We start from the raw sequence: 13,626 nt of genomic DNA, 5'->3' as shown, positions 1-13,626 counted from the left end.
TGAACAAGAAAGGCTGACTAAATTAGCCATTTGATCCCTTCATGACCAACTCTGAATGATAGGTCACAGAAGGAAGCTGTTGGTCCATTTGGAAGAGCTCTTTTAAAGAGCTATCAGATTCCACATTCATTCCCCAGAGCCCTACAATTCCTCCTTTTGGAAATGTTCATCCAATTCCACTTTGAAAGGTCAATTTGTTTCCAAGCAGTGCCCTCAAAATCACAGCAACTTTCTGCACCAGATAAAACTCTCCTCAATGTGAAACAAAGGGCACGGATTCTCTGGTGGGGCTGATGCCGAGGGAGCTGGGGATATAGGGGCACAGATTGCTGGAATTCGGAATGGTAGCTGGGGAGAAAACCCCAATCGAGTCTGTCAACTCGCTGCTGGCCTTATATTAGTTAGTGAGGAGTTGGTGTGGCCTCAGAGCAGACAAGTTTCAGAGATAGTTTGAGAGCAGTGTTCAAAATCTTGAAGGGTCCAGAACGAGGTGATAGGGGAATCCTGTTCCTGTTGGCAGAAGGACCGCAAACCAGTCATCACTGATTGGAAAGGAACAACAGTCAGAGGAGGATACGTGGGGATCTAGACTGTGTTATGTGAGAGGTTGCTACAAGCTGATTCAGTCAAAGGAGAATTGGAACCTGAAGAGGAAAGAATTGCAGGGCTCTGGGGAAAAGACGGAGGGGGGAATGGGACAAAGTGCATTGTCTTGCAAGAAGCTAGTACCACAATGATGAACCAAATGGACCCTTTCTGTGCTGTAACCTTGTGCTGTGTTTTTCTGATTCTGCATTGAGCAAACATGTTGTGTGTTTGAGTTTGGTCAATGTTTTGACTCAGCAAGACTGAAACCGCGGTCAGGTTGTGTGTGAGACAGTGCTAGCAAGCTGCTGCAGGATTTTAAATACCTCCAGAAATCTCCGGCTTGTTTGGTTCAGGCGTCCTGGTGCTGGGAGGGCTCACGGTTCCATTGTGGGTTTGCTGGGGAATGGGAATGGGAATGGCTTCCCGGTCTCCGGGAGAGCCAGCAACTCCTCCCTTAGGCTTCTTTGGGGAAACTGCAGGGGAGCCAACCACGTTGGATCCTCTGTGTCTCCCTGGTCCTCTCCCAGACCTGGAACTGACTCGGGGGATTCCGGTATTTGGGATATTGAGAAGCACCTTGGTAGAGCGCCTGACCTCTTTGGGAAAGGCCGGATAACGCCGAATGACGGACCACATCACTGGGCCGACATCAGCAGCAGAGAGTTCCCCAGCCATGATCTTCTTGGAGATGGTCCTCGAGATGTTCTGGACAAGCTGGTTCTCACTGGCAGCCTCTGTGGGTGATGAGTACCCTCTGGCCAGTTTGCCCTGGGTGCCACCTTCTGTTAAGATAGAGCTGAAGGTAAGTAGCTGTTTGACAAGCAGCAGCAAATGATCCTGTTCCTCACTGAGTGTTCACAACCCCCCTCGGAACTCCACTTTTCTACGGTAATCCCAGCAGCATCCTGCCCAGCCTCACGGAAACACTGCTCTCTCTCTCTCCCATTCCACACAATCCTCAATCCCACAGAGGGACAGAAACACTGGCTCAAACACCAGGAGGCTTCAGATTGGGCAGAATTTAACCGATTAAAGCATGACCAACTGATCTTCTTACACACTGAGCTCTGTGACCCACTGATCACTGTGACCCACCAATCACTGTGACCCACTGATCACTGTGACCCACCAATCACTGTGACCCACTGATCACTGTGACCCACTGATCACTGTCTCCCACTGACCACTGTCTCCCACTGATCTCTGTGACCCACTGATCTCTGTGACCCACTGATCACTGTGACCCACCAATCACTGTGACCCACTGATCACTATGACCCACTGACCACTGAGACCCACTGATCTCTGTGACCCACTGATCACTGAGACCCACTGATCACTGTGACCCACCAATCACTGTGACCCACCGACCACTGTGACCCACCGACCACTGTGACCCACTGATCACTGTGACCCACTGATCACTGTGACCCACTGATCACTGTGACCCACCGACCACTGTGACCCACTGATCACTGTGACCCACTGATCTCTGTGACCCACTGACCACTGTGACCCACTGATCACTGTGACCCACCGACCACTGTGACCCACTGATCTCTGTGACCCACCGACCTCTGTGACCCACCAATCACTGTGACCCACCGACCACTGTGACCCACTGATCACTGTGACCCACCGACCTCTGTGACCCACTGATCACTGTGACCCACCGACCACTGTGACCCACTGATCACTGTGACCCACCGACCTCTGTGACCTACTGACCTCTGTGACCCACTGACCACTGTGACCCACTGATCTCTGTGACCCACTGACCTCTGTGACCCACTGATCACTGTGACCCACTGATCACTGTGACCCACTGATCTCCGACTCACTGATCTCTGTGACCCACCGACCTCTGTGACCCACTGATCACTGTGACCCACCGACCACTGTGACCCACCGACCACTGTGACCCACTGATCACTGTGACCCACCGACCTCTGTGACCCACTGACCTCTGTGACCCACTGATCTCTGTGACCCACTGACCTCTGTGACCCACTGACCACTGTGACCCACTGATCTCTGTGACCCACTGACCTCTGTGACCCACTGATCACTGTGACCCACCAATCACTGTGACCCACCGACCACTGTGACCCACTGATCACTGTGACCCACTGATCACTGTGACCCACCAATCACTGTGACCCACCGACCACTGTGACCCACTGACCACTGTGACCCACTGATCTCTGTGACCCACTGATCACTGTGACCCACTGATCACTGTGACCCACCGACCACTGTGACCCACTGATCTCTGTGACCCACCAATCACTGTGACCCACCGACCACTGTGACCCACTGATCTCTGTGACCCACTGATCTCTGTGACCCACTGACCACTGTGACCCACTGATCTCTGTGACCCACTGACCACTGTGACCCACCAATCACTGTGACCCACTGACCACTGTGACCCACCGACCACTGTGACCCACTGATCTCTGTGACCCACTGACCACTGTGACCCACCAATCACTGTGACCCACTGATCACTGTGACCCACTGACCACTGTGACCCACCGACCACTGTGACCCACCGACCACTGTGACCCACTGATCACTGTGACCCACTGATCACTGTGACCCACTGACCACTGTGACCCACTGACCACTGTGAACCACTGATCACTGTGACCCACTGACCACTGTGACCCACCAATCACTGTGACCCACTGACCACTGTGACCCACTGATCACTGTGACCCACTGATCACTGTGACCCACTGACCACTGTGACCCACTGATCACTGTGACCCACCGACCACTGTGACCTACTAACCTCTGTGACCCACTGACCTCTGTGACCCACTGATCACTGTGACCCACTGACCACTGTGACCCACTGATCTCTGTGACCCACTGATCTCTGTGACCCACCAATCACTGTGACCCACTGACCACTGTGACCCACTGATCACTGTGACCCACCGACCACTGTGACCTACTGACCTCTGTGACCCACTGACCACTGTGACCCACTGATCTCTGTGACCCACTGAGCTCTGTGACCCACTGACCACTGTGACCCACTGACCACTGTGACCCACTGATCTCTGTGACCCACCAATCACTGTGACCCACTGATCTCTGTGACCCACTGACCTCTGTGACCCACTGACCACTGTGACCCACTGATCTCCGACTCACTGATCACTGTGACCCACTGATCACTGTGACCCACTGATCTCTGTGACCCACTGATCACTGTGACCCACTGATCTCTGTGACCCACTGACCACTGTGACCCACTGACCACTGTGACCCACTGATCACTGTGACCCACTGATCACTGTGACCCACTGACCACTGTGACCCACTGATCTCTGTGACCCACTGAGCTCTGTGACCCACTGACCACTGTGACCCACTGATCACTGTGACCCACTGACCACTGTGACCCACTGATCTCTGTGACCCACTGATCACTGTGACCCACTGATCTCTGTGACCCACTGATCACTGTGACCCACTGATCTCCGACCCACTGATCACTGTGACCCACTGATCTCTGACCCACTGATCACTGTGACCCACTGATCACTGAGACCCACTGATCACTGTGACCCACTGATCACTGAGACCCACTGATCTCTGAGACCCTCTGATCTCTGTGACCCACTGATCTCTGTGACCCACTGAGCTCTGTGACCCACTGACCACTGTGACCCACTGACCACTGTGACCCACTGATCTCTGTGACCCACCAATCACTGTGACCCACTGATTACTGTGACCCACTGATCTCCGACTCACTGATCACTGTGACCCACTGATCACTGTGACCCACTGAGCTCTGTGACCCACTGATCACTGTGACCCACTGATCTCTGACCCTCTGATCACTGTGACCCACTGAGCTCTGTGACCCACTGATCACTGTGACCCACTGATTACTGTGACCCACTGATCTCTGACCCACTGATCACTGTGACCCACTGATCACTGTGACCCACTGATCTCTGTGACCCACTGATCACTGTGACCCACTGATCTCTGTGACCCACTGATCTCCGACCCATTGATCACTGTGACCCACTGATCTCTGACCCACTGATCACTGTGACCCACTGATCACTGTGACCCACTGATCTCTGTGACCCACTGATCACTGTGACCCACTGATCTCTGACCCATTGATCACTGTGACCCACTGATCTCTGACCCATTGATCACTGTGACCCACTGATCTCTGACCCACTGATCACTGTGACCCATTGGCCTCTGACTACCTTGAACAGACTCATTGACCCATTGAGCTGGTGTGATGGGGTTTACATTAAGGGGTTACTTCCCATCGAGGGTCTATCTGTCCTCACTGTGCGTCACCTTCAAAACAAGACCGTTACACAGAAACAGCTTTGTCCGTTCCACAGGAGGCTGGGGAGTTCCTGGAAGTGGAACAAAGCTCAAATACATTCCTCTTTCTTCCCTCATTGTAACACAGCTGTCATCCTGCTGATTTTAAACAAGACACACCCTCCCCTCATGGAATATTGTCCCACTCCCATCCGGCACTTCCAGACTTCACTGACTGATTCGATGGAAAAGGCAGGAGCTGAGATGGGGTCCCAAGTGAACAAAAATACTGACTACCAAACACATCTCTCAAAATAATTTTAAAAAGGTTGATAAAGTCCAGAGAAAATGACAACATCCGGGATATCAAACTGTAGAAATGAAAAGGAGGAGGAGAAACAGAAGGATGGGAATTGCTGTGGGAAAACAAAATGGAAATCGTGATGATTCCTGGACTGTCTCATAAACAGAACTGGAAGGAAGAGAATGACTGCCTGAACGTGCCCAATGTCCGACGATTCATTCCTCAGAGCTGCTGAAGGAAAAAGGCAGGGAAATGAATCAAAGTGAACAGTTCCTGGGAATTAGGTGTGAACAACCTGGAGAGAGAAACAGACAATGGAATGGTCAGCAATCATCCCTGAGATACACTGAGAGCTTCCCTGCTTAACTCTGAAATCCACAACCAATTCAGAGTTAGCCTCTGCTTTTTATCAGAGATTCTGCACCTCTAAGGTTCTCCATGATCAGTGCTTTTCAACGTTTAATTAAGTCAGTTATCACCAGTCTGTATTCAAACAGACCATCTTTTAGATGTAACATATTGTCTTGATTACACCATGTTCATGTTACACAATCTGTATAACAATCTTCATTGTGATACTCTCTGTCATGAGATCTTCACTGCGCTATCTCTATACTTAATCTCCACTATACCACTCTCTCTCTGATACATACTTCACTGTATGAGTCTATAACACAATCTTCACTTTAGCATATTCTCGAATACAAGTTTCACTGCACCACTATCTGACACAACCTTTGCTCTCCTACCCTCTCTAAAGCACAACCTGCGTGTTGCACACACTCTATAAAACAATGTCACCGTGACATTCTCTACTGTAATCTTCATCATAGCACACTCTCTACAACACAAACTACATGTAATAAACTCTTTGTAACATAACCTTCAGTAACATGCTTTCTGTAACACAACATTCACTGTTCTACACTCTCTGCAACACAATCTTCACTGTACCAGACTCTATAACACAATTTTCACTGTTCTGCTCGCTCTGTAACACAATATTCACTGTACTACACCCTCTGAAACACAATCTTCACTACGACACAGTCTCTGTAATATAACTTTCACTCGAACACTATAACCTGCTATCAATTTTGTTTCAGACAGGGACAGAAATTTGAGGAATTCAAAGCATGTTATTTTGCAGCTTGTATCACACACCTCTCACTGTAACACTGTCCAGCATTCTGTGACCTCAGGTAGAATATCTGCTGCTTTTGGCTGCCTTGCTGTCAGCATCTGCATAAAGCAACCTCTCTGTATTGGTGGGCCCTCTATAACAGGCTTTTTGTCCACCTCTTAGAGAGTGTGGGCCCAATATTGCAAGAGGAACAAGGCTTGATTCTGCTTCTCACATCTACTTCCAGGACCTGCTGCCAACTGACAGATGTCTAAGCACCCAGCAGGGATTAAAATCGTGTAACTGACATGTTGAAGCAAGAGCGGTCTGATTGAGGTATTCTGTTTGACTAACAAGAAGACTTTACTGCAACATACTGGTGGTTAGCTTGGCTGAGATGGTATTGGCCAATGGATGAAAGGACAAGGTCACGGAAGGGAGATTCCAGTCCTGAGCTGAGTAGTGTAATAGTGTCTGATCCTTATTCACCTTGTTTCACACAAACCTCAATAACCTGGGGTGGGGAGGACAGGATTGGGAGAGGGGGTGAGGGAAGAGATAGCATAACAATAATGGCACTGGACGAGTCATCCAGGACTCCAGGCTCACATTCTGGGAACATCGGCTCAACTCCAGGAATAGTCATTCAAACTGAATAAGAATCTGGAATAAAAAGCTAAAGACAGCCATGTAACCATTGTGGATGGTTGGAAAAAACACACATATCTGGTTCACCCTTCTGTAGGGAAGGAAATACACCATCTCTGGGCTTTCAGTCCCACAGCAATCTGGTCGCCTGTAAACCTCGCACTGAGATTACCTAGTGCGCCATACAGTTGGATCAGCGCTGTGATTGTCCTGACCTCTCATGGACATCAGTGACCAAAAGTGATGACTTGTTACCACCTTCTCTGGGGCAGGATACATGATAAATGCTGGCACATCCCACATACAAATGTTAAAAATAATAAAACTGCCCTCCCCACCTGCTTACTTATTGAAAACACCTCCTCCTCCTCCTGGAGATTAGAACGTGTGTGCATAGGATTAACCATTGCTTGGGCTGACTCCATCCCATGGGAATGAAAGTTCACATCATCTGTGTACCTCACGACCAGGCTATCTCTGGAACCAGCACACAATGGGCAAAAATATCGGACTGCTGGATACGGTGTGCATTGTGTAAGGAGTCTGAAGTTATGAGATGTTTTCACAAAGAAGAGAATGAATGGAAATTACTCAGCTGTGGTTATGATGGCCTGTAAGTGTTAACCTGGTGTCCACTGTATTTATCAGAATGAAATGGAAGATTTTGCAAGGTCAATTTATCACACAGTTTAAACAGGCCATTACAGAAATTTAGAAGCGGTTGAGAAGGATTGATAAGTACATCTTTCACATGCATGTTGCGTTTCTGATGTCACTTTGATGAGCCGTTATTTAATGGTAACAGAAATGGCATGTTGAGCTGAAAGGAAGCTTTAGGGTTAAGGTCAAGGTTAGAGTTACCCCATGGCAGTATCTGGGTTATGAGTGAGTCACTGAGTGCTGCACGTATACTGGACAGTGAAGGGTGATTGACCTGAGCACATACAGATCTGTTCTCTCATTGAAGACCTGATTCTGCATTGTCACAACAGCATGCATTTCAAACAATGAAGCAAATTAAACAAAGGAAGAAGTCAAACACACTCTATGGTCAATTCAGAAAATATTTGAATGGCGAAAGCTTTTGAATCTAAATCAGCCACAGCTCCATTGGTGATAATCTCGGCTCTAGATCTGAGTCCCACTGGAGATGTGCCTTGCTGATCTCCTGTGCAGTAAGGAGCTAAGGCTGCACGGCCAGCATTGCTGTGTTTAGATGAGGTATTAAACCTTAAAGCCCTGTTGCCTCTCTCAGGTGGATGTAACTGATTGGCTAGCTACCATCAACCACCATCACTGAACCAGCCTGTCCTGCCAATGTCACGTTGTGGGGTAAGTCACCTTGCCGTGAGCAGATTAGTTGCTGTGTTTCCCAAATTCCAACAGTCATTAACACGCTATGGAAAGTCCTGGAAGATGCAAAAAAACCTATCCTCGTGTCAATGGCACGAATGGAAACGTGCATTGGGGTGGAGAGATGCCCAGATTTAAATGGTCTCTATCAGACTGCCAAAGGGGACATGACAAGATAGATCTCCAGGGTGGACCCTCACCAAAGGTCAGCATATACAGGGAATTCGGAAGCATATTCCAGACTCTGCAAGCATGCTCCAAATATCTGTGGCTCGTGCCAAGATCCAGACAGCAGAAAGTGGTCTGGAACGTGGAGTATTTGGAACTATCAGCCACGGTGGACAGAGGGCTCTTTCTTCCCTGTGAGATGGATAGCTCTGACGGTAGAATCCTACATCCATTGGAATGGCATTAAAGCGACGCAGGTCACAAGAGAGCAGCAAATTCTGGGAAGGCCAATATACAAGTTCCTCTTTCACTTCCCTCTGCTCGCTCAGTGAATTGAAACAACAAGACCCACATCGTAAAGTGCAAGCCAGAAGTCAAAGTACAGAAGAATTGAAAGCAGTGGGCAAGATCTGTGAGGAGACAGACTTGCATTTGTGCAGAGTTGCTGATTTCAAACACCTTCACACAGAGAGAGCTAGTTTCTGCTCCTGTGGTGCTTCGAGCCCATTTATTCAGATTTGCATCAATCCCAAGGAGACAGCACACTGAATTACTGTATTTCTGATTTTCCCAGTGAGGATGTCAATGTGAAATTCTCATCCTCATGTACAAGTCTCTCCAATGCCCTTTTTGCTTTATTCAGCTGTTCATCTGGATGTTCATGGTGGGGCCAGCATTTGCTCCCGATCTCTAACTATTGTGTGACTAGAGTAGTTTGCTCGGCCATTTTAGAGGGCTGTTGGGAGCCACATGTGGGACTGGAGTTACACCAGGTAAGGGCGGCCGATTTCCTTTCTTGAAGGTATTTAGTGAGCCAGAGGGGTTTTGACTATAATCAACAGTCACTCTTACTAAGGGCAACTGTTATGATCCAGATTTATTGATGGAATTCCATCAGCTTTCAGGTGGGATTTGAACCCAAGTGCCGACAGTATAATTCTGGGCCTTTGAATTATTTAATCTTCCCTCTATCTCGGTAACCTCCCATTGCTGTCATTGTTCTTGATCATGAAAGGGACTATGGGAGAGGGATGTTCTGAGCAAAGGTGTTCCAGGATCACCTGCACTACAAATAATGCCCGCTGATCTTTCCATATCTACACGGAGCAATGAGACAGGGAAATCTAGTCCTCACTCTAACCTCTCAGTTGAAGGCTGGTGTCTCTGTCAGTGCAGCACACTAGTATCACCTCAACCAAAGGCTTCCGTTCACTGACACAGCCTATCGAAATAAATGGTAACTCCTCACTGAACCCAGTCTCATCCAGATGACAACTGAGAAACCAAAATTGGTGTAGGTGATTTCCAATTTCCTGGCAGTAGAGCATGGTGTGACTTAGAGGGGAGGAAATTCCCACAACAGAATCCTTTAGATAAGGAGAGAGCCACTTACAGCGCAACATAGGGACAGCGAAAACAATTAACACAGCAACCAAAAACAATTAAATATGGCACGAGTGTGTACCGTCTACAAGGTGCATGCAACAACTCTCCCAAGCTCCTTCCAAACTCAAGATCCCCATCCCACAAGGATGACAATCACACAGGAATACTACTGCCTCCAAGTCACACACCAGCCTGATTTGGAATTATATTCCCATTCCTTCAACATTGCCGGGTCAGACTCATAGTACTGTAGTACACGTACACCAGCCGTAGTGGTTGAAAGAGGCAGAGGATGGAAAATAATATTTGAATGAATGTTGGGATATGGGAATGCATTGAATGATGTTAAATGGGAATGAGGATGGAATTAAAATATAGAATATGGGAATCCAGAGTGAGATAATAGCAGAATTGAATCAGTACAGGAAATGTGAAAAGGGAATGAATAGAAAACATAGGAATTGAATGAATGATGGAAAAAGGGAATTAAATAAATGAGGAGAAAGATGGACTAAAATCCAAGAGGGTAACTGGGAATGGAATGAATGATGGTGAATGGGAATGGAATAAATGATGAAGATGGGAATGGAATGAATAAAGGAGAGTGGGAATGGAATGAATGATGTTAATTAGGATTGGAATGAATGATGTTAGCGGGAATAAAATGAATGACAGAAAGTGGGAATGGAATGAATGATGGAAAATGGGAATGGAATGATGGCTGTTAAATGGGAGGAGAATGAATGATGGAAAATGGGAGTGGAATGATTGATGTTAAACGGGAGTAGAATGAATGATAAAAAATGGGAATGGAATGAAAACAGGAAAATGGGAATGAACTGACTGATCTTAAGTGGGAATGGAATGAATGATGATAAGTGGAATAGAATGATGTTAAACGGAATGAATGTTGGAAAGTAAGAATTTAACAAATGATATTAAATGGGAATGAAAGTGATAACAGAAGGTGGGAATGAAATGAATGGTGTGAAATGGGAATGGAGTGAATATCAGAAAGTGGGATTCTAATGACGATGTCAAATGCAAATGCAGTGAGTGACTGAAAGTGGAAGTGAGTGATCTTAAACCAGGATGAATGATAACTAATGGGAATGGAATACGGATGTTACGTGGAAATGGAATGCATGATGGAAATGGGGAATGGACTGAAAGATGTTAAATGGAAATGGAATGATGGATATTAAATGGGAGTGGAAGAAATAGTGGAAAATGCTCATGAAATGAATGACGATAAATGGGATTGGAATGCTGGATCTTAATGTGAATGAGTGGGATGGTGGTGGAATGGAATGAGTGATGTTAAATGGGAATAAAGGGAAAAATGTCAAATTGGAATGATTGATATTAAAAGGAAATGGAATGCATAAAGGAAAATGGGAATTAGATGAATCATGGAAAATGAGAATAGAATGAATGAACTAATGGAATGTTTAATAATAAATGGGAATGAAATGAAAATGGGAAAGTAGAAATGGACTGAATGGTGTTAACCAGGAATAGAATGGATGATGTTGAGTCGGAATAGAATGAATAATGGAAAATGGGAATGGGATAAATGATGTTATATAGGGATGGAATGATGGTTACTAAATGAGAATGGAATGAATGGTACAAAGTGGGGCAGGAATGAATGATGATAAAAGAGAATGGATTAAATAATGGGAATTAGGAATGGAATGACTGATGTTAACTGGGAATAGAATGAATGAGGACAGATGGAATTGGGAGAAATGGTGGAATATGGGTATGGAATTAAGCAATGGAAGTTGTAAGTTGAATGACTGAGGACAGGTGAGATGTGGAAAAATGAGGGAACCTGGAATTGGAATGAATGAGGAAACACAGGAAGGCGATCAATGCTGAATCTGAGAATACTTTAAACATTGGAAGGTGACAACGGTGTGAATGATGCAAAATGGGAATGGGTTAATAATGAACATAGGTGCCAGGTGAATGGTTAGAAAAAGAATTGGAATTTTTGATGTGAATGCAGTGAAATATGGAACAGAGACAAATGAAGAAAGATGGGAATGGATTAACTGACTAGATTGGATTAATATGGAGCTATATAAGTGGAATGAATCTTGGGCAGTGAAACATAAGTAATTGTGTAAGATGGGAATGGAATGAATGAGGATAGCTGGGAATAGGAAGACTGTGGGAAGATAGGAATGCAATGGATGGGAGGGAAGAATGGAATTGAATGAAAGAGGTAGAATGGGAAAGGATTGGATTCTGTAGCAGTATCCGAGGATTAGAAATCTCCCAATGTGACACCCCTTTTCAGAAAGGGAGGGAAGCCAAAAGCAAGGAAGGGAAGCCGAGGAGCCTAACATTGACTGTTGGCGAAATGTTGGCATCAATTATTTAGGAAGTAATAGCAGCATATTTGGAAAATCATAATCTGATCAAGCAGATTCAGCACGGCTTCGGAAAAGGGGAATCATATCTGATTAATTTCTTCAGGTTTTTCAAGATGTGTTGTATTTGGCCTCCCAGAAGGTGTTTGACAAGGTAGTTCTCAAAAAGTTGTCATAAGATTCATGGTGTTGGAGGCAGTACGTTGGTTTGGATGGACAGTTGTCTAATGGGTAGGACGACAGGGAATGGGAGTAAAGGAGTTCTTTCTCAGGTTGGCAACCTGGAGCCAGTGGGGTTCCACAGGGATTAGTGCTGAGACTGCAGCTATTTACAATATGGAGGAAGGAAGCAAATTTGCAGATGACATAAATTAGGTTGAAACAGTTGTGAAGGGATACCAACAGTTTACAGAGAGACACTAATAGGTTACGTAAGTGGGCAGAAAAGTTGGGAAATGGAATATAATGTTGGAAAATATGGAATTGTTCATTTTGAAAGGGAGAACAATAGTATTTAAATGGGGAAAAGCTGCAGAAAGCTGCAACACAAAGGGACATGGGGGGATTTGGTGCATGAAACACAGAAAGCTAGCACACATTGGACGGGCCAATGGAATAATGGCCCTTATTTCAAGGGGGTTGGACTATTGGAATAGGGAACTTATTGAAACTGTACAAGGTGCTAGGCACGTCACATCTGGAGCAGTAATTTAAGGGTGGAGAGTCTGTGGCATTTACTGCAGAAGGCCATCGAGGCTTGGTCGATAGGTTTATCAAGGCTGTGCTAGACAGATTTTAATTAGTAAGGGACTTGAGGATTATGGGGAAAAGACAGTGAGGTAGAGTTGAGGATTATCAGATCTGCCATGATCTCATTGAATGGGAAAGTAGACTCTATGGGCTGAATGGCCTGTTTCTGCTCTGGCTTCCTGTGATTATTTGAACATGAAAAAAGATGGGAATGGATTGAATGTTAAAACAGAAGAATGGGATAAAATGACGGAACAGGGAAATGAAGAGAATGGAATGGAATACCAAAAAGAAGTGAATGACTGAATGTGGGAAAGGGGTGGCAAATGGAAAATGAGAATGAAATTAATAATGGGAAACGCGAGCAGAATGAACGCGGAAACACAGAATGGAACGTATGAAGAAAGATGGAAATGGAATCTGTGCTGAAGTGCCAAAGTAGAATGAGTCATTTCTTTGGCTGGGTAATCCATAACATTTTGTAACCAGTCTCAGTCATTAGATTTTGAATCCATCTCCAGCCTCAGTAGTGTTTTGGATGATGAGCAAGCCTATTTTCTCCGAGATTATGTGTGGAGAATTGCTTGAAAGGCCTACCTTTAATTTGTTGA

At 46.0% G+C, this 13,626-nt stretch overlaps 1 protein-coding gene across 1 annotated transcript in view; it reads right to left on the bottom strand.

Annotated features, from left to right (window-relative positions):
• LOC140455286 (uncharacterized) overlaps positions 1–13,626 on the bottom strand; it is a 207,344-nt gene that overhangs the window by 126,554 nt on the left and 67,164 nt on the right. Inside the window, exon 8 of the mRNA XM_072550032.1 lies at positions 912–1,370. Coding sequence (XP_072406133.1) covers positions 912–1,370 — 459 coding nt within the window. The remainder of the gene's footprint in view (positions 1–911; positions 1,371–13,626) is intronic.

Source organism: Chiloscyllium punctatum, chromosome 30 (genome assembly GCF_047496795.1).
Source record: "Chiloscyllium punctatum isolate Juve2018m chromosome 30, sChiPun1.3, whole genome shotgun sequence".
NCBI lineage: Eukaryota > Metazoa > Chordata > Chondrichthyes > Orectolobiformes > Hemiscylliidae > Chiloscyllium > Chiloscyllium punctatum.
This window is presented reverse-complemented; position numbering and strand designations above follow the sequence as displayed.